The 26,314-nt window shown below is 42.3% G+C and overlaps 1 protein-coding gene across 1 annotated transcript in view; it reads left to right on the top strand.

Moving 5' to 3' along the window:
- Nucleotides 1–26,314, top strand: part of LOC131556183 (protein eva-1 homolog C-like) — a 201,090-nt gene that overhangs the window by 60,176 nt on the left and 114,600 nt on the right. The window contains exons 3-4 of the mRNA XM_058802633.1: nucleotides 6,047–6,170; nucleotides 23,713–23,865. Coding sequence (XP_058658616.1) covers nucleotides 6,047–6,170; nucleotides 23,713–23,865 — 277 coding nt within the window. The remainder of the gene's footprint in view (nucleotides 1–6,046; nucleotides 6,171–23,712; nucleotides 23,866–26,314) is intronic.

Genomic DNA, 26,314 nt, shown 5'->3' with positions numbered 1-26,314 from the left:
AGAGCAGTGTGGGAAACTCTTTTTCAGACCACATTAATTACTTTGCACAGAATGGTGAGCAGTGAGCTCAGGGTCCAGAAGTGTTTTCTGCACTGCCAAAGTTGCTGTTAAAAATCACAGAACCAGTGCTGTTTCATTCATGAATCTTGCCTAAACTGAAATAGAACTCTCTGGCAAGTGGCTCCTCCAGCTAGTTATTTGCAAGTAGAACTGCTGGATGCAGAGGTCACAGACGATCTCTAAATTGCTATGTCTGTGAAATCTTTGGCATGACTGAAGTAGCTCATCAGAGCAGAGTGATTATGTCCTGAAGGAGTAGAGGCACTGGAGGCAGAGGTGGCCAGTGCAGCCTGTCTCCCTGATGAGGCAGGACTGCTCCCCAGGGTGTAAGCCTCCTAATGCTTTGTTTACTCTAAATTTAAACTTTCCAAGTCATGGGGCTTCCATCATTGCCACTAAGACCCTGCTTGACAGTGTAATGGTTTGCTCCCAGGGTTTTTTTTTTTCCACTTTGTGTTTTAAGCTTTCCCTTTCTTTAATCTCATGACTTTTGGTTATGCATCCTTTTGTATTTCTTCAGCTTAGACCTAGTCTCCCTTTGAAGTTGACCCTGCATACAGATTAAGTTTCCTACTGTTAGGCAATGTAGGTAATGTTAATTAGGTGATATTTGTAATGCAGCTTTTATCAGGCCCTTCTATTTGGTGGAGATGTTGCTGCTCTTTGTGAATTGCTGTTTCTGGGCTCTTTCAAGGCCCTGACAGAGGAGCACTGATGAATCCTGCTGGTGTTTTAACATCCCAGCCCACTGCTATGTGCTCTACTGTCCTGCTGGCATCTACTACCCCCATAGCAGACCTGGTGACAGGGAATGCATGCCTAGTTTTCAGTCCTTTATTTCACAGTCTGGTATGTTTTTGTGACTGACAAAACATGTGGGCATAGTTTCCTCCTGCTGACTCTGCTGTGAGCCAGCAAAGTCCATGGGAGAGTGTTAAGAGATAGTAGAGCACTAAAACCTGCTATAGATCAAGATTCAGGGCCTCTGATATCTTCTTCAAGTGATGCACAGATGGAATACAGTAATTTGGGCAAAGCTGAACTAGTTTCTAGTGGAGCAGGCTGGGAAGATGGCTCAATGAAGCCATAGGCAGGTCACCTGCACCTCATCAACATGGATTTCACTTCCTTATGTAGTCTGTGCTTCCCTGTTGCTGATTCTTGGAAAATCTTCTTCCTCCATGGACTTCAGTAATTTGCATGAATGGAGATGAATGTTCAGTGTTCAGCAACAGGACTGTAAATAAGTTTTCAACTTGAAAGCACTAAGTTTATAGCATGCTTTAAAGTATTGCCAGTGTTTAAGGGTACATAAAAGAGTATCAAAATTCAAATGAAATGTGACATGAAGCCATTATGAATGTATTGTGCTGTAGGGAGAGTTCATGCTAACTTTTTTGTTGTATTTATTTCCCATTGCAAAAACTCTGAAGGTGCACCAATATAAGTGTTGGTGCAACTCCACCATAATGTCCATGCCTGGACTGAATTTCACCTAAAAATACTTAAAATTACTGGTATCTTCTTGCACAAGTTTCTTAACAGAGCTATATGCATCTTCCTTTGACTGCACATGGTTCTGATACATTCATGCAGCTTGCTCTGTGAGTTACTCTCCCCAGCAACACACAATTTGGGCAATTATTTAGTAGGGCTCCTCTGTGTAATTTCATGCATGACTGACATGCCCTGCAGTCATCCTTATGGTCCTTTGAAGATGGAGGCTGTACAGAGAGCAGCCCTGTGGCAAAGCCCTCGTTCCCTTTGAGTTCACCATTGGCTTCTATGGGCCCAAAGTTACACCCTAAGTGTGTTGGATCTCTGAGCTGCTCTGAGGGACCAAGAACTGAGATAAGTTTAATTGCCTTGGGTGTTAAGCTCAGTTGTGGTTTATTTTAAGCATGCAGGGGAAGCACTTCTTTAAGAATGATTTGAAGAGACAGGCTAAAAACGAGCACACCCCTGGGAATGGCTGGGGATGGCCTCGTTGCAGAACTCACATCCAGCTCCTCATTTAAAAGGTTGTTATCTAATGAGCACAAGCAATTACTTAGCTAATGAGCACAACAAAATGAGCACGAGAATGCTGTTTCATCTGCAGTGGCTACTTGAAAGACATGATTTTGAGCTTGAGGCTGCCCTTGCTTTAAGACCCAGGTCACTGCAGGGAGATTAATCCAGGGCACAAATCACAGGGGTTAGATTAGTGTTTGTTTTACTTGAATTCACTTTTCTTGCTCTCTTATCTCCTCTAAATCTTGCAGCTTCTTAGCTCAGTCATGAACCAGGGAGTGGAATGGGTTTAAACAGCCACAGCTTCCCTCCTGAGCACTGGCTGTCAGCCCTCAGGCCTGATTTACCACTGTAACGCAATTATAAAATGGCACAGTGCAATTAATGTGTCTTCCCTCCTCTTTCATGCCAGACAGGAATTCCTGAATTCCTCCTCCACCTTCCTCAGTTGGAGTGATTGTTATAATATAATCTAAACTGAGGTGACTTTATTTGGCTTTAGTCAGGGATCCACCAGACTTGGAGACATGTGGAGCTGGTTGTACTTCCCAGCTAGGGCCAGTTCTGTGAGCCTATTGCGGTTTCTGTGCAAGTCCAGATTATTTGTGGGCCTCTTTCTGGCTGGTTTTGTGGTTGTGTTTTCCCACCTTTTCAGCTGACAGTGACAACCAGGATAACAAGGAAAACATGGAATGAATTGCCTACATTTTTCCATCCATTGAGCAAAAGCCATGTGAGCTCAAGACATTCCCTCACTACCAAGTGAGCTCTCAGCTTTCCTAGTGTCAGTCTACCTGATCATCTGCAAATGCTTCAGAAAAAACATCTGACATCTGCCAGAGCTCTGATACTGCCTAGATGTATGATTTTTGAGACTGAGGCCAGAAAGCCAAGGTCTTGGCTTCTGGTAAACACCAGAACCTCTGGACCTGCAGGGAACTTTGGGGGGTCATCTGGTCACACTTGTTCTGCATGGTGTTTAAGAAGATGCTGGTACATAGCACATACTGATGAAAGCAGTGGGAAAGAAAATTTCTGTGCATGCAAGGATAGGTAAAAGTTATGTGCAAGTTTTTAAGTTAACATTAAGACTGGTGTAAGAACATTTTTTAAAATTTTTAAGCAAGGAAATGCACCGTTAAGTAGAGGTAATTTTCCCTGCATTTTTTTCCTGATGTATTTCACTGAGGATTGAACATATATATTTTTTAATTTTACTTTTTATGGATATATTTCATTATGCATAAGACATTACTCAAACTGTGTGCAGGAAATCAGAAATCTGAATGATTTTTTTTAAATTTTCAGGAAAAAATGTTGCCCTTTGGGGGAGGTAAAATAGCATTACACGAATGAAAAGGAAATATTGATTTCTTTCCCCCCATGAGACTTTTCAGAGTCATGGCTTTTGTCAAATTAAATTGGAACTGTAGCTAAACACTATAACAAATTAGTAAATGGCATATTGAGACCTAAGAAAACTTCACTTTTTTCTCTGCTTTCACAATGGCAGAGATGACTTTTGCTCCTTAATTTAGTTACAAATTTCTCCCTAAGACTTTCTTTTTGCTGCCCCCTTCCACCCTTTGCATACCACGGGAGGTAAACTCAGGAGGTTTCACTTATGTGGAATACAAGGAATAAGTAAGAGCTGCCACAAGTTAGAGCAGAGCCAAGACAAAGTGGCACTGCCTGAAGGCTGCCCATGTCCGTGGTTCTCTGAGGTCAGTGAATTGTTGTCTTTGTTCCTGATGCTGAGCCTGAGAACAGATGAACAAGTGCTGCAGAGTTGTCTAACCTGAGGTTTCAAAGTTGTTTTCTTGTTGGCCTACCTCAGTCTTTCTGAAATCCAGGGAGGTTTTCCAACTGGTTTTAACAGCACCCATGACACAATGCTGAAGTTTCTTGAAATGCCCACCTGTCTGCTGTGAACAGGTTTGTAGTTCAAAACCCAAGTCTGATGCCTTTGAGGGGAGAAAGCTTCCCTAGAGGGAAAGGAAACATTTGGGATCCTGCTTCTTTTCCCTTACTCAATATTTTTAGTTTTACTTGTATATAAGCATGGCTGTCCAGTATCAGAAAATCTTTTCAGGTGCACAATGATTTGGAGATAATTTCTCTCAATATGTGTAGCCCTCCAGAATTGTTTCAGTTTTTCTTTGCTTTTTTGAGATGAAAAGAGTTATCTGTGCTGGAACCACTGCTTAAATTCCTTTGCAACTCACTGGATTTTGCATGAAATTAAATTTCACATGCTGAGTGAGCAGCCAACCCTTATGAGCCTAGAGGAAAGAATATGCTCTTTCTATGCATTTTAATGTGATGGTCAAGCTGGGGCTAATGCTCCCAGGCACCTCCTTCAGTGTTCACCTCACCATCCTAAATCCTGTATTTTTAAATGAAATGCCTGCATTTTATTACCTTTGTAAGTAGAAAACAACAGCATATGTTCTCTGCCTGCTAGAAAAGGCCTGGATTGTTTTGGTTTGAACTTTAAAATAAAGGTCAGACTTGAGGCAGGCATGAATTCTTGCATGTGTCAGCCCAAAAGGTGAAAGCTGTAGGAAGTTATGAGCAACTGCAAATGAGGCAGCTTCAAATTGCACTTGAAACTGGAACAGCTGTTGTTCAAAGCATGACATTCAGAGTTATAATGCTAAAGATTCTATATATTACATTCAGGGAGAACTCAAAAATAGAAAGTACTCACTGAAGCAGAGAGAAAATTGGTTTGGGTGGCACATGGTTGAGAAGGAACAGCCTTTATGTTAATGGCACATGGAGAAGATTGTGGGAAAGCCCAAATATCGAGAAGGGTATAAGAACAGTGAACAGAGAGAAGACAAAAGAGACCAGGGGAGCCTAGGGGAATTTCTGAGGAAGGATTTTCCAGTGCCTCCTTGCAAGTGAAATTAATTGTTTTGGGGCTGGAATTCACAGCTCTGTATCACAGGGACTTAACGAGGCTGGTGGATTACCTCGCTCTGTGGTCTCAAAATGCTCTGACAGGTTCATGTGTGTCAGGCAAACATTATGGTAATTTTAGTGCTTTAGGGGCTCTACAGGAGTACATAAATACCACCTTAGCCATCCAGCTGAATTTAAAACTTAATTACTGCCCCACTCAATATTATTCTCCCCCCCTACCACTGCTTTAGAGGATCAGAGGATTAAAAGAAATCATTAATCTTCCTTAATGAAGCTATTTTCTAGCAGGAGACAGAATGTCTTGCCCCTGAGGATTCTGAGATGGAGTTTTTGTGAGAGTTATGAATGAGGGAGTGGGGAGCAAGTGCTAGAGGAAAAGCAGAAAAGGGGGTAGGGCCCAAAATGCCAGTAGTGGGAGAAGCCCCTGCCTTACAGTCCCTTCCTGACTTTAGCTAAAAGAATGTAATAATCATGGGGGAAGAGGAATGAGCCCTATTAAAAACCGTCTAAATTGGCTGTATAACAGTGTTCCCACCACAACTACTAATTATTGGAATACCAGCAATTTATATATCTATATACTTACCAGCTTTTATATAACTGAGACAAGAGCTGTCTTGAAATTGTGTATCTCCAGAGAAATCTAAAGCAGATTGGTGGTGGCAGAGTTCAGGGCTTTACTTTTAACTGTCAAGGTGGATCCATGTCCTCAAAGCTGCTTTTCCTGGGATTATACTGTTTTATATTATGATTAAATAGCATGCAAGTGTTTCAAAATCTCTGGGACCATCCCAGTGCAAATCCTTCCTTTTGCACCCATGCAAGGGGATGAAAACCTGCTGTTAAAACAGTGCAAGGAGCACTGAATCTGTGGCTCCTGCGGCACCCGCTGTGTCGGGCACCGTCACCTGCCTCCTGCCAGGGCTGGTTGTGGAGTCAGGGATGGCCTTCTCTTTCTGCAGGTTGTGTCTGTTTGATGTTCCCTTTAGTGGGGACACTGAAGTGCTTTTGTTTCTCTGTTTCTGGTGCCTATCCCCGGCTGCAGAAGATGCTGGATGAGTGCCAGGACAGGCGGAGCTGCCAGTTCCTCGTCAACAGCCGGCTCTTTGGGATGGACCCCTGCCCCGGGACCGGCAAGTACCTCCTTGTGTGGTACAAGTGCAGGCCAAGTAAGTATTTCTCTATCAAATCTCTTTGCTCTGTTGAGACCAAAGCATTTTTGTACTTAATGCTCACCAGAGAGCCCTTCTAGGACTTCTTGTTTCCTTCTGACCGGTCCGGCCTTTTGTCTCCGCCCGGTCACACGCAGGATGGCCTTGGGACAGCCCGCACTCCAAAGGATGAGTGCACTCTTCAGATTTTTCGGTCTTCAATATTGTTTATTGTTTCTTATCTACAAAGTTGTCTCCCAGCCTGACAGAGGTCTGACCAGCAAGGCAGCCAAGGGCACACTGACCTCCCATTGGGTGGTTTTCTATTTTTATACTAAAAACTACGTACAATATATTTACCTTTACCTTCCAATACCTTTTACCCATACTAACAAGTTCACATTTGACATGAACCAATCCCAAAGTGTCAACATCACCACCAAAGATGGATGACAAGAAGAAGAAAGAAGAAGGACAAGACAGGCCCTAATTCCTCCATCTTGTCTCCTACAATCCCCCTGTACCAAAATCCCAAAACCTGTATTTTCACCCTGTGAATAATTAATTCTTACACCACTTATCCCCAAGTGATTCTCATGTCCTCATACAGGTGGCACATCCCGTGCAGGGTCAAAATCCAACCACCAAGCACTTCTGGCAACATTCCAGGATTTCCGAGCCCCCTCAAGGGTTATCTCGGCAACTCTGGACATCAAGAGTGATGTGCTGAGTTCCCACACCCTTCCACCTCTAATTTCAGTGTAGATAACTCCCAGTGTGGAGCATTTCCCTTTCCCCCTCACTTGCTGCCTTGCTGGGATGCTCCAGCTCGGCCTCCTTCCTGCTTGCCAGCTGCCTGAGTTTCTGCAGGTGGCAGTGCCAGCCTTTGCCAGTGTTCAGCTCATGCTGTCAGTGCTGGCTGGGCTCCTCCTGATCCCACCTGCAGCTGCCCTCCTGTCCTGGTGGGTAGAGGGACTTGTCCCCTCTCTGCCGGCTGCTCCAGGGGCAGTGGGAGCTCCTTGTCTGACCCTCAGAGCTGGGTGTCTCAGTAGGCCCTGGTGTTGGTGTGACAGGAACCTCACCTGCCCATGCCATGCCAAAAGCCAACTTTTAATTGCTCCCAGATCAGGCTGGGGAATGTTACCTTGTGTTTTGCATGATCTCATTAGCTGTGTTTAAATTAAATGGGGCTGGATACTGGGGGTGCAGTCATGTGTGCTGCAGAGGAGTGAGCCCAGAGCAGCTTTGGCTCAGGACACCCAACACCCTCTTGGCCAATTCCTGGCCCCAGCAGGGGAGTTAGCACAGCCTAGACACCATTCTCCATCAGGGTTTTGGAAGCAGATACATTGTTTTGGAGACTGATCAGGTTTGATGTGAACAAACTGCCCACTGATGTCAGCTGGAGAAGGGTACCCATTTCTATTTAAGCACAGGTCTGATGAGGAGCATCTGAGGAAGCTGGGGGTGTTTGACCTGGAAAAAGGAGGCTCAGGAAGGACCTTATCACTGTACAACCATCTGAAAGGAGGTTGTACCAAGGTGGGGGTCAGCCTCTTCTTCCAAGTAACAAATTATATGACAAGAAAAAACGGCCTCAAGATGCACTAGGGGAGGTTTAGGTAGGATCTAAAAACTGGAAAAATCTCTTTACTGAACAGTGGTCAAGCATTGGAACAAGTTGCCTTGTTCCACTCTTCCAAGGGAAGTGGTGGAATCACTGTGGTTGGGAAGTATTCAAAAGTGTGTAGATGTGGTGCTTAGGGACATGATTTAATAGTGGACTTGGCAGTGCTGAATTAATAGGACTTGGTGATCTTAGAGATCTTGTACAACCTTAATGATTCTATGAATTAACTGGTTATGACAATTAATCTGGACATGGCATTTCAGACCAGCCTCAAGATTTTTAGATGACATTACTAACATGGCCTCAGCATTACAGCAGCAGTATTTTTGGGAAAGAATCAAAAACCAGGAAAGTTTTCACAGTAGAGAAAAACAGATCTGACTTCAGAAAAGGTTTTAAAAAAAGCAGAAACATTCAGACTGCCAGCAGCAGCACAGAAGAAGACTTTTTGCCCCAGCAGGAAAAAACCTGTGCTAATGAAGTGAAGGGGTCTGGCCAGATCTGTGTGGAATTCAAATCAGAAGTAGGTAATGAAGCATCTGCATTTGTTGTGGGATTTTCATGGGTGATTGTAATATCCCTTGTTGGGTGAGAAATGCATCTCTTTGACAGGGGTGTTCTGACAAGTCCTCCTGAACCTGCAGGGTTTGTATCAAAGCTCACTTGAAAAATTTGACTATTGAGGCCTGTGCTGAACTTCTGAAGGTACTTCAGGACCCATCTGTGCATTAATATTTATGGCCTGGCATTCTTTGCTAATTACAGATACAGTAGTAAAGTAGTAAAGTCAGTGTGTAGAGTAGGTGACTTTCCTGAAAGAGAGCAGGGGAAGCTGCTTGAAAATATTTCCCCAAGACATTTTTCGGGCAGCTCAAATTTTGCAGAGTGAAACAGGATAATCTGACAGAAATTATTGTTTCTTAGTGATTGGGCAAACTATTAATCAGAACCCATTAGATTACTAACAGTGTTTGAAATATGTGAGAATTAGCCCAGATATACCAGGTCATAGTCAGCCTTTCCCTGGTGATTCAAAATGTTAATTTTGAGTCTCACAAACTGTATCTAGTGCTGTTGGGAGTTCAATAAGCCTTTCCACCTATCTATAGGGAGAAAGCTAATGAGGGGACTGAGGAGTGATGCATCCATAAAATGTGAAATACAGGACAGTAAGAAATTTGGGTGGACTTTTTGGGTTATTGAGTGTTGTTTATGAGCTGTAAGTAAATATATGCTTAAGAGCTGAACCCCAAGACTGTGGTCCTGTGAAGTTCTGAGCTGTTCCAGAAAATGTGAGCACACAGAGCTGTAATCAAAGAGTCCTTGTGAAGAGCTCACTTCCTTGCACAGGATTTGATCATAAATTTAGCAAAAGAAAAATATAATTTCTTGGGTTCTGTTTCTGAATTTGTCTTTCTTAACAGCAGACATAAGAGAAATACTTTAATAAGAAGATATTTAAGGTCCGAATTGTCTTGAATTGATATTGATATCTATTTCTTTTTGTTGCTTATTGAGGGAGCCTGTTATGATTGTGTCACTGAAGTAGGTGTTTTGGTTAAGCACCTACCTAGGAAAAATGAGTGTGAGAGAAGTGGCCTGCAGATTTCAGACAGGCCATCTTTAATATTGAATAAGGATACCCAAGTTCTTCTATTGTCAGAGTCATGCTGAAGCCTCAGAAGGCCTCTGAACAGAGGTAGTTATCCAAAGAGAAAGACTTCCTTGAAAGAAAGCAAAACTGAAGTTAGTGGCATTTGCTTGTACCTTTGCTGAGGGATTAAGAGATGGTGCAGTCATCCCCTGGAGCCACTGTCACTGCAGCTTTGTCTCCCTGACACTCCCCTGCGCTTGAAATCGAGTGGTTCCGATGCTCGGTGCTCTGTGGGGGTCATGCACAAGGCAAGGTGCTATTTTGGTTTCTCATGGGCAGAATTTCAAGGAGATGGAGGACAGTAAATCAAGCTGAAACTGAAAGACAAAGATTTTTCAGATGGTGGGGCTCTGGGGGGCAGGGCAATGAGGGGATGTCTCCTGTACTCATCCCTCAGAGACTGCTCTTGCTGGAAGCAGGGAAAACTTGTGCAGAGGCGTTGCAGCTTGCCTCCTCTAGAAATTAAAAGAAATAATTCAGAGAAGTGCATGCTTAACTAGAAGCAGTGAGAAAGGAATTTGCTTGTGTGTTTTTTTGGGAAGCCTTGTGCTATTCATGATTTCCTATGATCCAATAGATGGACCTGGGATCTAATGGACACTCATATTGCATGTTCAGGACTTGAAGTGTCAGCAGTTTGGCAGTCCTGTGAATTCTCTGTGCCTGTAAATAAATAAATACTCTCTATGTGTGTACTTTTAATTTTGAAGTTTAGGATGTGTAAGGAGATCAGAAATGATCAATAAAATACTCTGTTCTGTCTCAATTTTGGGCAAAGGAGATTTACTTACAACTACTAAGTGTCTTGAGGGCCAAGGTCCATCAGAGTGTAGAGAAGCTTAGATTTCATTTTCAGCTGACGTGGTGGTGTTCAATCAGAGTTTGGAATTGATGATCTTGGTCTCTTCCAACCTCAATGATTCTATGGTTTATTTTATTTTTCTGTACCATGTGTGCTTTGGGTCAGAGGAACAGTACAGGTCTCAGCAGAGCACAGCTTGTGCTTCTTCCCTTGGAGGTGCTTCTGCAATTCCTCCTGCTGTCCATAGCCTCAGCACAGCCCCTGCAGGCTCCCTGCAACTCAGGGTGGGCATGTGCTGCTGCAGCACTGAAACCTGGACTTGTTCTCTCCTAGTGTAGGTTTAGTTTAGAATTTAGCACTTGCCAGAGATGGTTTCCAGTGGGAAGTCTGGGTATGGGCACCTTGTTTTAAAAGCTAAAAAAGTTGATGAGAATGATGGTCCCACAACAGTGGGCCTCAGTGCCAGGGAATGGGCACATCCAATTTATCAGGGCAAATGTATCCTGAGATCCGCATCCAAAGTGCATTGAAGCCTAGGATCAAACCCTGAACACACAGGGGAATTAAATCTCCAGGGTACCTTTCAGGATCATTAAAAAATTGCACATAAATCCAATTATTTCCCAGGTAACATGCTGATTTGATTTAGACTCATTAAGTGTAATTACCGGGTGGGCTGCAGGAACAGATAATTAGAGGGAATTGACATACTATTTAATTGGACTAACATGAATTCCCTCTAACTGAAATCTGGATTCACCAATATTATTCAAACAATTCAGTGTTTGTTCATCCCCCTCACTTCAGAGACAGAGAACCGTGTAAGATCGTGTGTTATTGTAAGCTAGGAAATATTTGCTCTGTGTGCCAGACTTTCTGGAGGGGCTCTGTGATCTAATCCTGGCTGGGAACAGGATCTGTGGGGCTGCCCAAGTCATGCTGAAGAAATAACTTCACCTTTCTGCACCCCAGCAATGCCGCTGCAGCTGATTTTATTTGGTTTGGCTGCTGCTCTGGGCTATTGCACCAGCAGAGATCCATCTGCCCCTGCGCAGCAGCTCTTTGCCCGTTGTGGCTTTTTAGTTGTTCAGTTATTTTTTGGTTTTGCTGTTTCAAAAGTGTCAATGCTTCTGAACAAAGTGGGGACATAAATGTTTTCCCGGCCCTGCAGAGGGAATACTTAGGGTGAGATGTGCTGTCTGAGTGGCCATTTCAGGCAATGCTGTCGAGAAAGGGGATGGCTCCTACCTTATTTCTTTTACTTACTCCATGAGATCTCCACATAGTGCCTTTCTTTTGTGTCCTCCTTTGCCATTGCCACACTGTTCTGGATGGAATGATTCCTTCTCAGCTCTGAAGAGCCTAAAGCTGCAGCTTCCTATAAAATGCTACAGTGATATTTTCCCATTTTTCTCTTGGGCAGTTACTACTTCAGCTTATGACTTCAAGGACTCTGGGAGGGATAATCTACATCCTTTTTTTTTTTTTTAATTTATTTTTATTTCATTTAAAAATGCTGAGTGAAGGAGCTGGATGTGATAATTGAAGGGTGGTGAATATGAAGCTCCTCTTAATCATTCCAGTGATGTAACAAAGTGTAAATCCAAACTTTGCTGCTCTACATTTATTCACAAATGTAAGCCTGAAGCCTTTGAAGTTTCAGAAAGCCTGGATTGTGACCTAGGCTCCAATTTCAGCTCAAATCCCTCTGTAACAATACAAAAACTTATTTGGGAGGGGAACATCAAGGCTCTGAGAAATGTATTTGGGAAGGAAACGTTTGCTGGCAAAGGGTGAAGTGCCAAAAATTTGCAAGGAGTTAGGAGGAGGAAAGGGGGTGAGGGAGGTCACATTATCCTGGTTTGGAACCTGTAGCTCTGATTTATTGGAAAATCTTTGAGCTGAGAATTGACTGGACACATGTTTTGAGGAGAGCAGACTTTAATTCTCTTCACCATAGATTTGATAAAATGTAAGATAAAAATGTAAGAAGCCCAGTTAATTCTTGTGAGAAGTCAATGACTTTTTTCAAACATGGGAATGACCATCCTTACTCAGACAACTTTATTTTTCTTAACAGCCCTAAGCAGCTTTAACTAGAGAGTAAATGAATTTAAAAAACAATTAAGAATTAATCCATTTAGATCACCTTCTGATAAAAGTGCCATCTTCAAATTTCTGCTCTCTATCATACAGTGACAGCGCTGCCATTCTGTGTCCCAGAAGTGTGTGCCCTTTGGTGAAGATGTGCCAGGGCAAACAGCAGAATGCCATCAGTGTTGCCAGAGCTATTCCAACTGTCAAGGAATGGTGAAGAGTCCTGCTCCTTGTTGTGATTTCATATCTTTTGGTGAAATGGTCAGGTCTGCTCATCAGATTTCAGCTGAATTGGCTGAAAAGTATAGAAAGGACATTTTGGAAGGACCACCTAGGCGTGCAGTGAGTGCCTTTTGTTCAGCTTTTAATTTTCCTACAGCCCATTCCTTCAGTATTGAATTTTGTATGGGCTTTGCCCTTGGCTTTGCTTGGCTGGGATTGCATATTTCTGTTAAATTCAGTGAACACAGCCTGAAAAGCCACATCTCATCACACATCCTCAAGGCTTGCATTCCCTAGACAGAATTTGTAAAATGCTGTGAGAAGAGCAGAAGGTTATAGAAAGTACAGAGGTTTTGTGGAAGTTTAAGATGAGAGCAAAGAAGGACCTAAATGTATTCCTGGTTGCTTTAATGCTGGTGATTGATTTTAGTGCTGGAATACATTGGTAATTCAGTGGTCATCAACCCTTTCAGAAAAGCATTAATCTCCTTCATCAGACAGGTTTATTGGTGGCAAGAGAAGTTCACTGTATTGTTTGCTGCATTGCTTTTTGGTGGGCCAGGCTTCCCAAAGCAGCGTGATGGAGTTGAGGATGTTTAATGGGCACATCCCCCTGGCCCAGCCACTGAGGCAAGAGAAAGAGCCTTTTGCCTCCTGCATTCACCAGCTCTCTCTTGCTTATCTGTATTATTTCTAAATAAGGTGATGCAGGGAGTGGAAATTTATAAGGGCAATAAAACCTTAGGCAGCAACCACTGTGGTGATGAAAAGGTGTAAATAAAGGAATGTTGTAAATAACAGAGGGCAGATCTATCAGCCCACAATTGTGGCCAGAGAAATGCTAATGCTAATGATTAATACTGTTTTAAGCTGTTGATGCACAGAGATTTTCAGGAGCTGTCAAATAGCCCTATCTCTGTAGCACATTAATCACTGGACTGCCAGAAGGAGGATTAACAGGAATATGTGATTCCAGTGTCAGCAAATGCAGAGATTGTTGTCAGTTTAATTATAAATATGATTGCAATATTAATACAATATATTAGCTAATATAATAAATGAAAATATTATATTATCACGAATGTAATTATATTACAGTATTTTATTATAATCATAATTTCCTTCTCCTGCAGAGAATGAAACTGCTTCTGAACCTTGGAGAGTTAAAAAAAAAAAAATCTCATTTTGCTTTCAAACACAATCAGTCAGCCCTGACTGACATAATAAGGAGGCAGTGAAAACTGTGGTGTTTCCTACTATGTAGATATAAGGATTCCCTTTGCTGGATCAGGTCTCCAGTGTCCAGATGTGAACCACTAAAAAAGACAAATTCTGAAATCTGCCTAAATTGTATAAATGCCAGAATTGTGACTTTTACAGATCCTCTTTGTCCACTGTCATTTAAGTTTTCTGTGGTTTGGGGAAAAAACCCCTACAAACCAGGGATAACAAGACCCTTTTCTAAGCCATGAATTTCAAGTGAAGGAAAAGGAAGGGTTAGACTTTCAGTGCTGGGATAGGTGAGTCCACAGCAGAGCCAGGAGGAGCTCCCCGTGTTCCTCAGGAGATCCAGCTCATCCTTGGGCACTGTGGCACCTGTGGTGCCTTTCTGTGCTGAGGGCAGAGGCTGTGCGGTGGCTGGTCCTGCAGGTGTCAGAAATGGCTTTGGCTGCTGACAGCCCCTGCAAAGTGATCAGGGAGTCTTCTCAGGAGACCCAGGAGTGTTCTTGGAGTGACCCAGGAGTGTTCTTGGGGCGATTAACCGGAACACAGGGAAACCAAGTTGTGAAAACAGAGCCCATAAGTCTAAATCCCAACAGAGTTCTACTATGGTAGAGGTTTGCAAGCTCTGAATGACAGACTTCAGAATTTTCTGGTGCACTGGTGAAGAACTGATGTGAACAACTTGCTCCAGAAACCGTATTCTAAAAAAACTGCGATGCTGCAAAAGTTAACTTCTGTGGAAGTTTGGGTCTATTGTATTACTCCACAGATTAAACTGTGAGTGTAGGACTCACAGAACAGAGAAGTAAATTTATACAGCACTCCTGCAGGATGTCCTATATATGGACTAATTCAAGACTGAAAATATGGACCAATTGTTCTCCTCAAATAAATGTCTTTTAGGGGGAAAAAAAGGCAAAAAAAAAAAGAAAAAGAAAAAGAAAAAAGGCAGAGAAGAGTAAATCTCTGGGGTATTGTCATGGTTATAAACTCTTTCCATTACTGTGCATTTCCTCATTATTTTTTCAATATCTGTCCTACAGTTGGTTTGCAAATTGACTACACATTTTTTAAAACAGGTATCTCCTGATAGCTTCAATGTTTTATCATACTAATGGTGTATCAAGCTCTTCTAACTTGCACACTGATTTTTCTGACTACTTCAAAGGCAGTGGAGGTTGTCACCTATTCATGTATCTGCAAACTGGGACCTCTAAAGCATCCATGATGAATTTTGGAAATTTGGTTACTGCATTTCTCTCAGCTACATTCTTTTTTATTTCTTGGGCAAAGCCATTAAGGGAATACTGTGTAGTTAATTATTTAGGACAGTAGTGAATTGGCTTTTAATCTAGTAGACCTCATTTTCCCATATTGTATTCTCTAGGCAACCCAGTGGGTTATATGTAAAAATATCAATCAGGCGTCCTTTTAATGTTCTTTTGTCAGAATTATTATTGCCATTATTTTAATGTCTGTAGAAGACTATTTTAATGATATAAGACTAAGTTTCTCCCTTTCAGCTATTTTAATAATAACTCTAGCAGCATTACTCCAGATTTATACAATCACTGGAAGAGCAGAACAAAACAGCTATGAGCAGTGGTGCTAATTAAGTCTTTTTCCCTATATATCTTTAAGCTACTTTTCCTTATTGCATCTCTCTCATCTTTTCGTTGGAGTACAAAATATTGGCTGTGTTTCCCATATTGCCTCCTATAGTGCTGCTAGTCCTGATTTAAGTCCATGATAGCTGGCCAAGTTTACAGTTTACAGTTTATTAGTTGGCTGCTTTACAGGTCATAAATCCATGCTGGTTGACTGGTGGGACAGTGCAATGAATACAACCAGCTTTGGCACTGGTTTGGCTCTCTTCTGAAATTGGCTACCAGTTCTTAAAAAAATGTAGAGGGACTTCACTACATTTGTCACTTCGATGTTTCTGTCAAATCTCACTGAACCTTGGCCAGCAGGTCTTTGGAAGCAGACAAATGGTGAGGCAGAGGCTTAGGCAGCAGAGCACCAGTAAGCCAGAGCTGCTTCAGAAAATCAGCCCAATTTCAGTAATGGAAGAAATAGGAAGAGAATTAAATTTGTCCTGGGCTCCCAGGTGTATTTTTAACTCCTATGTATATCTAGTGCACATATTTTGATTTTTTCCTTTTTTTTTCCCCCTCAGATAACCATATACCTCTCTTTGTCCAACAGGAAAGTGCAACTAGGTGCATCTGAACTCTGCTTTGGAAATGAAGTGTAGCAGTTAATTTGCAGCACTGCCAGCCTTTTCACAGCAGAATATAAAAGGACAACTACCTCAGACTAATGAAAGTGACAGTGGGGAGAGGAGCCTTTTAAACACTGCAAATTGGATAGGTGCATCACGAGTGTAATTTTAAGGGAATCTGACAAGGTCGTTTGCAAAGAACAATCTTCTTACTTGTCGAAAGGGTTTCAGACCTCCAAAACTTGGCACTCTTGAGTTTTCAGGGTACTTTTGAAGTTGGCAGGCTGCCTGTTTAATATAATTCTGGACTGTCATCTGAATTGTATCTTTCAGAGTTTCAGATTATCTCCTGTAGAAGTAAGTGGTGCACGCCAGGCTACCAAGGGTGGTGAACTTCAGTTCTTAAAAATTATATGACACCATCTTCACAAAAATTTTCTCAAGGGAAAATTGAACTGAAATAATGTTAAAAGATATTTGCATGCAAATATATGAATTTGTGACTTTTTTAGTGCTCCAAATTAAAGGTAAAATCCTTTTTAGATTCCTTTGAAATGAAGGAGTCACCAGGTAGCCCACAGTAAAATGCTTGTGGGGGAGTGATAGTGAGGGCTGTACTCCAGGACTCTGGAGGCTTTTTTGTCCTAAAAAGGTTTTCTCCATCCAGCCCTGCCTAAGGGAATGCTCACTGGATTGATATGGATTTATTAAAATCCTGATATGAACAGAAAGTTCTCATTAGTAGCAGGGTCACATGGAATTGGAGGAAGCTCTGGAAATCAGGATATGAAGTGCATATCATAAGTAAAATTAGAAGAAAACTGAAAAGAAAGGAGCCATAGCAATGTGAACTGGTCTAAATAATAGGCTTTTTGTCATTGGGAGAAACTTCTGACCTTTGTTGACTGTCCCCTGAAAAGATGAGGGGGAATGGCTTTAAACCACGTATCTAAATCTACTCTTTAAAGGAGGGTAAATTCAGATTGGATATTAGGAGAAAATCCTTCACACTGAGTGTGTCGAGACACTGCACAGGTTGCCCTGAGAAGATGTGGCTGCCCCATTCTTCAAGTGTTCAAGGCCAGGTTGGGTGGAGCGTGGAGCATCTTGGGACAGTGGAAGGTGTCCCTGCCCATGGCAGGGAGTTGGAATGGGATGATCTTTAAGGTCCCTTCCAAGCCAAACCATTTTATGAACCTATGAATCTATGATTTACAGTCAGCATCTTGAAGGCCAGAACCTGCTTATATCTTTCAAAGCTCAAAAAAAGGATGAAATACTGGAATAATAAATGCTTTCTTCAAATGAAAAATAAGTAAATATATAACATAGGAATAGAAGCATGGGGAAAAGCTTTGAAGTGATGCATTGACTGGAAAATACTCTTTAATACAACTTTTTCTTCTCTGCAGGGTGTCATAGCAGTGAATGCTGTCCAAGGCACTTTTTCTCTCAGTGCTTTGAGATGCACTCCCTTATTTTAGTTTTGGGATGGACTTCGTTCTACTTAACCCTAAAATTATTCTCTATGTTTTACAAAAGTTACTGGAAATTAGCTGATTGTGGAGAAAAAGAAAATATAAAAACAGGGGTCACAGGTTACTAGGACGGGCACTGGATGTGTATCTCCAGGATGAGTTGTTCATGGGCAGTCCTGTGCACAGCACTCTTACTCAAGGATGCTGCTTAAAGGTGTTTGTCCTAGGTTTACTGTCTTTGAAACTCATTTTTCCACTTCCCATGGAAGAGATGTAAGCAGGTTCTCACTATACTCATCTCTCACATGACTAACAGGATTGATGGAACAACTTGCCCAAGGAAGTTGCGAAGTCTCAATCCTTGCAGATGTTAAAAACTTGAATGGATATGGCCTTCAGCCACCTACTGCTCCAGTTTACTCTGGTCTGAACATGAGGATTGGCCCAGATATTCTCCAGAGGTGCTTTATGTCCACAGTGACTCAGTGAATTTTGGTCTGGAGTGACAATGTTCACAGAAAAAAGTTCAAATTTCCATGGTTAACCCTTGCTTTGGCTTCTCTCTTTAGGCTGACACAAAAAAATTGCTGTCGTGGCTTTGCAATGTAAATGTTCTACCCAGACGTGCTTAAATCACCAAAATCTCACCACATGCGTTATCACCATCTTTATTATTTGGGGATGGTTTCCAGTGTCCATAAAAATTTGTTGAATTTTAACTGGTGGCTAAAAGGTTGTGTATTCCACTTGTGCATCTCAGCTGTTCCACTTTACAATCAATCCATGCCTGACAGGTGCAGTAGGAGCTGGAGGAGGGAAGAGTGACACAGAGGTGTGCCCATCATTATTTGTGGAGAGAGTGGCTGGAAGAGAGTTCTCCCTATGTCCTTTTTCACAGACCAGCACAAACTACCATCCAGTAGTTAAATGTAGTCCTTTGTCAGCTGAAGGGAATTAGGTGATGGTGGAATGGGTGGATATAATGAAGAGTTATGAGTTTCAAGGCAAGAAATGTTCTTTCTTTTGGGTGGCATGAAGAGGAACATATAACAAAGCTGGGATGAATGTGAGTGAGGCAAAAATTGGGTTAAAGAGAAATTACTGGCTAAGATGATGTCCAGTTTGGTTCTGAAGTGACATCTTAGATGCAGTCATGTTAATTTAACAGTTATAACCTACATAAGAAAGTCTTCTATGGGAAACGATCCTGACCTGATAAAGAATTGGGGAAAAGCATCTCTGTTTCCTAAAAATTCACTTTGCTCAGATCCTCAGTTCTAAGATTTAGATCCTTTAGGATTTTGTGAAGAAAACAGATTTCTCTTTACATGTATTTCCAGCTCTTTGATCTGGGAAATCGGGTCAGCTATTATGCACTGATTAAGTGAAGTATGAATACTTGGAATAGCAAATTCCATAATTTTTCCTACAAGTTCTGTTCAAAAATATAATTTTAGGTAAGGTGAACCTCTGGCATAGATGGATTTCATCATTTTGTTAGAAGCAAAATATCTTTAGGAGGTTTTGTGTCTAAGGTCTCGCAGAGATTGAGGCAATTGACATTTAGTTTTGAGATTCCAAATCAAGATAATTCAGAAAATTCTTGTGAGCCATAAGGGAAAGCATTCTTAAGATACTGGCAAAATGTAATTGCTAATGGTCATACAGGTTAATATTATTGTACACATCCAATAATTACTAAAGGTCTTCTTATTGACTTTACTGTTTGAGAGAGAGTCTTCTTATTGACTTTACTGTTTGAGAGAGACCATTTTTATATTAGAAACATTTATAATTGTTTCCCTGTAATTGTCTGAGTTAAGTTACAATTGTGTCATATAATGACCTTTAAAAACGTGTCTAGAAAAGCCTACAGCTGTTCCCTCCTTGGGTTCTCTCTACCGAGTTATATTTAAGCCAGTGTCTCTGAAACCAGGCAGTAATAAAAGGGATATTATCCTTAGCAAATATCTTAATCATGGTAAATCTCTGTTGCCCTACAAATGACTGCATGGGGGATTAGAGTGGAGTAAGCCATTTGCTGAATATCACTGCCACCTTTCTGAGGCCATTTAAGCGTGTTTAATTTTTCAGGGTGAAACATGAAACCCACTAATACAAATGTTTGCATTTGGCCTGAATTATATCCAGACTGTAACAGTTAGAGCAGGCTTAGGACCAGATTGTGAGTGATCTGTAGGAGGCCAGTTCTGCTTGGGAGAGTGAGAGAGAAAAATACATTTTTGTTCCCAGTCCCAGCTCTCTTATGTCACTTACGCTGCCTCGCTTCTTTTCAATATTTATGTAAGGCTATCATGGGGTGAAGTACCAGTAAATATAGGGATGATGCTTAGCTCTGTATTTTTAAAATATCAATCCTTACTGTCATCCAGTGCCTGGGAGCGTGAGTGTGTCTGACTTGGGTTCATCCTGGCTAAAATGGAGGTGACAATGCTATGAAGTACAAAATACTTTCAGGGACTTGTGTCCTCCCTTGCATCACTTCCTACCTGTTTGTTTATGCACATTTCTATCAGGTTGCCCAGAAACATGGAGACTCCCTGTTTTCCAGTGGTCAAGCTTAAGAGAATCTTCTGAGAGACTGGGAGACTGAAGTGCTACTGTGCATTTCATGCTTTCTTTTTTTCCTTTTAACAAAGCAGTGTCTTCTCTCTGTGCCTGCCCAGGCAACTGCAACCCTAGCCAGTGTGGACTCAGCCAGAGCCTTGCAACTGGCAGCTCCAGGAGGTGTTTCCTGGGGCAGAATTCAGTGACTGGGAGGTGATACCTGTTTTGGGTGGCACAACCCTCTTATTCTACACTGCAGCGTGCCAGGAACACATCACCCATGTGCCCCCCTTGCTCCCAAGGAATCTGCACTTGGATTCACCTCCCAGCCTGATTTCTTGAGCTTTCCATCAGGCAGCTTTCCCCATAAGCCCTGAACATGACTTCCAAGAGCAGCTATGAGGGTCAGAGCTGTGAGTGTGAGAGGCAGTGTTTTGTTGTTCATAGGATCATGGAATCACAGAACAGTTTGGGTTGGAAAGCACTTGAAAGACTATCTCATTCCAACTCACTCGCTATCATCAGAGACACCTTCCACTATCCCAGGTTGCTCACAGCCCTATCTAGCCTGGCCTTGAACACTTCCAGGGATAGGGCAGGCACAGCTTCTCAGTTCCAGTCCCTCACAACCCTCAGAGTAAATAATTTATTTCTAACATCCAACATAAACCTGCCTTCTTCCAGCTTAAGGCCATTCCCCCTTGTCCTTTCACTACTTTGTCCTTGTGAAAAGTCCTTCTCCAGCTTCCTTGTAGCCCCTTTAGGAACTGGAGCAAGTTGTTGTTCATTGTCTCATGACTGCTGGACAGATCTTCAACAAAGGTGTGAATGTCTGTCCATCCCAGAGTTTACTGTGCTCAATGAAATATTCTGTTTTTAAATCCCAAGCAAGTTTCCAAATGTCAAGCCCTGGCTTTGAATGGTCAGTAGAATTTAATAAATATTCTAATGACCTTAAATGAGACCACAGGATGTGTGGTTAAGCAGTTATACTTGTTAATTGGGAGATGTAGCTAGTAATAACCAAATTGAAAGAGGAAATTGAGTTAGTGCCTGTAAGAAATGAGACATTCACAGTGGACCCTCTCATTAGAGACTTAAAAATTATTATTTTTCTAAACTTAATCACCTATTTCATTTTTCACCCACTTCAGCCAGACACAAGTTTTCTTTTCTGTGACAGTGGTTTAACATAAATTATGTATAACTTGTCTTATTGGAGAGTTTGTGTCTTTGTGCTTTTAGCTTGAATCCATGTTTTTTCCCTAAGGAACAAATAAATTCTGTTAAATGGATAAAGTTTTATTATACTCTGTTAAGTTTTCTACTGTATAGGAAGGTTAAAGCTTTTATTTCATTTCCCTCACAGAAGAAACAAAGTTCCTGTGGGAGACAATCATAGGTGAAGATGAAAACCCCTTGGTGTGTTCAGTATATCTTTCAGATGCTTTCATGGTAATTTTGGATGAAATACCTACATAGATAAAATGGACGTAGAATAATAGAACTATTTGGATTAGAAAAGCCCTCTAAAATCATCAAGTCCAACAATTAACCTGACACTATCAAGTCCACCATTAATTCTTCACAGGTGTATGAGGTTTCTGTCTCTTTACTTACTCTGAAGGTGCAAACTTCAATTTCTGATTCCAGCCCCTGTTTCATACACTCAGTCGTTGTGGGTTTTTCCCTGTAGCTGCTGCTGAGGGATGTCTGCTCTTTGCATAGACTCTCCCATGAAAGAGTGAGGCCTTAATTGTGTCTTCATCTAGGGAGGTGGATCAGAAAGTGTTTTCACATTCACTAAATATTTTAGAGGTTTGAAAGTTTCTCTGTGGCAGGATAAAACAAGAAATGTTCAGAGATTTTTGTAAAAAGGCTGCAGAGTGTGAAGGAAAATGATGTACTGGAATAGGGTCCAAGGTTAAGCTTCTCAGCTGGACTGAAGGTTCAGAACAGGGTTTTCACATTCCAGTTGATGCCCTCATCACCAGGTGATTGGCTATTTTGAGGAGGCTTTTTTTTTGACTTCAAGTAGGAATTTTCAAGCTGAGCATGAAAAGTCATTTTGTTCTCAGATGTTTCTTTTAAATCAGTATGCCTCTGTTTTGGTATAATACATGTTTTCTCCACACAGCTTCTTCTGAAAAAATCTAATGTAAGGTAGAAATTAGCCCTTCTTTAAACATGTATTTAACCAGATGACCTCCTGAAAAGTTCTCCAACCTAAATTCTATGATTCAGCTTGGAAAGATCAAATAATAAGCAAAAATGATTCTTGAACCTAGTTATAATACAGTAAAAAATAGTGCATGGTCTAAAGACTTAAATATTAACTTATAAACAAATTATTAGCCAGTGTTCTCAGTTGCTGAGTAGTTTTATGCATATGAACTTTGCATAAGTTCTCATATATATTTTTAAAAAAAAAATATATTTACATAGATATCTCTCTCTCTCTCTCTCTCTCTCTATATATGCGTGTGTGTGTGTGTGATATTAGACACAGAGAACCATGTAAAGGAAGGAAAAAATCATGCCAGTAAGGGACACAGGGCCAGGGGCAGCCCCAGGCACTGGATGATGCTCATGTGCTCTATGGCCCCGCTTTGACCTAGTACAAGTGGAAGCATTCAAGGGGAAATGACTGATCATGCCTGGGATTTTACCATGGGCACAAACCCTTCCCATTTAGCAATGTGGATGCTGTTGTGGCTACATTTCAAATGGTAAGTAACACAAGGAAGTGGAAGGTCACTGTACAGAGGCTGGGGAAGTTGAGGTTGTATTTCTGTGTCCTGAATTGCCTGGGGTGTCCATAGACAAGTCTCTTCAGTTATTTTAGTCTCTTTATGCCACTTGCATTGTCTTAGCCTCTTTCTTTCAGATGTGTGTCTTGCTTTAAAAACTCAGCTTTTCAAACCAGTTTTTGTTTTCTGTGGTATATTGGGAGGCACACATGGGAAGGGCCTGTTCTAGGTTGGGACCTCTAGAGGTTCTCATAATCCAAATAATAAAGACAAGGGAATGACATGTGATTTCTTAGGAAATGACCATCCAGTGTCCTTGAGAGATGTAAACTGAGTGATTGTTCTGTGTGTACCACCTTTACAAGAACAAGAGTGCCCATTTCAAGAAGGATTTGTGGACAAGCTTCTGCATATCTGTGTTCGCAACAGGCAGGAGCAGCTTCCACAACAATTAAATTTAGTATAGCTTCTATTGAATCTGCCACGGAAGAACTGCTGTGAAAAAAAAGCCATGGAGCATGATTATGTTTGCATTTGAGCTGCTGTGATATAGAATAAATGCCTGGCACATAAAGAGCTGCTTCATGGATGAGATTGGTTCCTAAAGATGGGCTTTTACCTTCCCTTGCCATATTACCATGTAGAAAACACTCAAATGCCATGCCTCTTCACTTATCTGTCTGCAAAACAAAAATGTAGGCTATTTAACAGAACTGACCTATGCTGGGTTAAAATACATTTTTGAATGTGTTGATAATGCCACAGAGGAAATATGTAATGGGAGAGATCAGTGCTCCTGTAGCAAGTGCAGTGCTAAGGCTGGGGTTGTGCTGAGGCTGTGCTGGGAGCTGAGGTGTACCCCTGAGCCCACCCTGGATCAGCTGAGTAATGAAGTGTTTGTTTGCTTCCAGATGAATACAAGAGTAAAGTAGCCTGTGAAGATGACAAGCTGAGGCTGAGCTGTAAGAAGAGCATGGTGATAGCCATTTACTCTGCTATCTTTGGGAGGACACAAGGAGGCAGCCTGGAGTGCCCATACCAAAACCTAGGAATGCCCATGATTGGTAAGCAGGGGAATGGCTTGATGACACACTGATGTGGGCAGGGTGATTTCATTTACTGTCATCACAGCAGAGCTGGCACAGACCCTGGTCAGAAAAGGGAGAGGCAACTTGGCAGGGTGATGCTCCTGATGTGTGGTACCTTGTCAACCAGCAGTGAGCTTCATCATGAGCACCAAACTGAGGTGCAGCTATTTGTCCTAGCTGAGTTCCACAGCCAGGCCACAGGCTTTTCACAGATTCATCTGATTGTATGATTGAAGGTGCTTGAATTTCTTATCAATTTTCTGTCTTCGTGGTGGTTCATCCACTGAGCCTCTGCCTGTAATTTGGAGGGACATATTATCTGGGGATGTCATGTACCATCTGCAGCCACTGAAGCCTTGACATTGCATTTAAACTTTTACTGAAGTTAAATTAAATTAAAAAAGCAAATTGTAAAGTCTCATCATGTTATGGTTGGCTTACAGTACCTTCAAGTACCTTCTTTACTCTCAGGCTATCAGAGTCTCATACAGTCATGAGTTAAAGATAAATAATTGAAAAACGTTCACTGGAACTTGAGCTGATGTGAAATGACTGAATATTTTAGGCTGTGGTAGAGAAAGCAACAGTCACAGTACAAAATCCTGTGCTCAGCATTTGTCATAATTCTTCTCTGCAGAGCTGAGAAGGAATTAACAGGTTTCCCAAAGGAATTGCCTCCAGAGAGGGAAAGGCTGCAGAGGAGACCGCACAGGGAACCTTAATCTTCTGCTATTGCCTGTGCTGGGATCTGTTCTGCTGTATCTGAGGGTCTTTGGCTTCACAGCTGCTGATCCTGTGCCCTTAAGGAGTTAAATGCTATTCAAATGGAAGCATGTCAAGTGAGCAATATGATATTCAGATGATGGGTGTCAGTAGAAACCCACAGGTGGAATAAGACCAGTCAGGCTATTTGTGCAGCGTGGTGAGTGTCTTGCTTGTGTGGCTGTGCAAATCTGAGCACTTGTAGCACAGCTGAGTTGTGCAGGGTGTCCTGAGGTGACCAGTGTTCCTAGATGTGCTCCTGTAGTTCTCCAGTTGCCAGAAGCTAAAACAGATGTGTGTGGCAGGTTAGCCTGGGCCTTTTTGGTGTGTGTTTGGGATGGGCTGTCTGAGCACTGGGTGCTGTGGGGATTGGGCTGCTGGGTGAGAACTTGCCAAGTCAGTGAAACAGGATGGGTTTCTGGAGCAGACCTGAGCACCCCACTCTGTTGTCCTTGCTGAGAGGGCAGGAACAGCACTTGCCAGTGACAGGGCACCAGCACAGGAATCCACTCTTCAATGTCAGCATGAAACAAAATTCTATGTGAAGCCACAAAGAGTAAAGTTTTATTCTTCTTTTTCCAGCTGCAAAATCATGAAACTGATACTGGCTGAGAGCAGGGTATGTGGGACCTGAAAACGGGACAGCAGGCACAAACAGGGAGAACAAGCAGTGGGGTCTGATAGCAGGGCTGCATGTGCCATAGGATCTCCAGCACCTGTATGCCCTGCTGTTTTCAAACTGGCCTTGTGAGCTCTACAAATTGGGATGTTTGCCCAAGGAAATGAGGAGTCAGATCCTAGAGGGCAGCACTCAGTCTGCTGCTGGGATGAGGCAGGGCCTTCCTCAAGAGTCAGCTCCCAAATGAAATTACTTACATGAGCAGGCCATGTAATGCCAAGTCAGGGGTGGGAATGCTGAGGAAACTTTACACTAAAAAACCAGTTCAAGGTTTTAAGCTGTGAACAGATGCTAAAAATTACAAAGTTGTTGGACAGGAGCAAATATCCACATGTTTGGAATTGCTGTGGTCTCAAGTATCTTAAGTCAGTCTGGTGCTCCTGGGGTGCTGTGGGAGTTGGTATGTCCAATCCATAAGAGCAAAGGGAGGGTGGGAAGGGTGTCTGGAATGTCTGCTGGCTGCATGCCCTGCAGGGCTGGGGAGCAGTGACTTCCCCGGGCCTTCCCTGCCATTTGGGCTCTGTGTGCATGGGGTGAAAGACAGACTATGGCTGTTGATGTTTCCTTGAATGATGAAATCCTGAGTGAATTGTGGGGGCAGAGTGAGCTTAACTAAAAGAAAGTTGAGGGTGAGCAGATGGTCATTGACAATTCACCATGCTCCAGCCCTTAAATCCCAGTCATGTTTGGGAGTGGTTGTTTAGGTTTCCTCAGCTACAGCTCAGGGATCTCCTTGGCATGAGGCAGCCTCTGATTATCACAGCCTTCCCTTCGTCTGCCTGTGTGACCTGACCCAGTGGGGCAGAGCTCCAGTGCGGCAGGAATGGGAAGGTGAGCTCTGGCTGTAGTTTGCGCTTCTCTTGGCCCCACAGGAGAAACTGGTGTAGGATCCTCCTCCAACTCAAATCAGCAAAAAGCACATTCAGACTGTGCTTCCCCATGGCACACTGCAAACCTCCCATTGCTGTCTCCAGGGACAGGAGC

This window comes from Ammospiza caudacuta, chromosome 3 (assembly GCF_027887145.1).
Source record: "Ammospiza caudacuta isolate bAmmCau1 chromosome 3, bAmmCau1.pri, whole genome shotgun sequence".
In the NCBI taxonomy this organism is placed as follows: domain Eukaryota; kingdom Metazoa; phylum Chordata; class Aves; order Passeriformes; family Passerellidae; genus Ammospiza; species Ammospiza caudacuta.
This window is presented reverse-complemented; position numbering and strand designations above follow the sequence as displayed.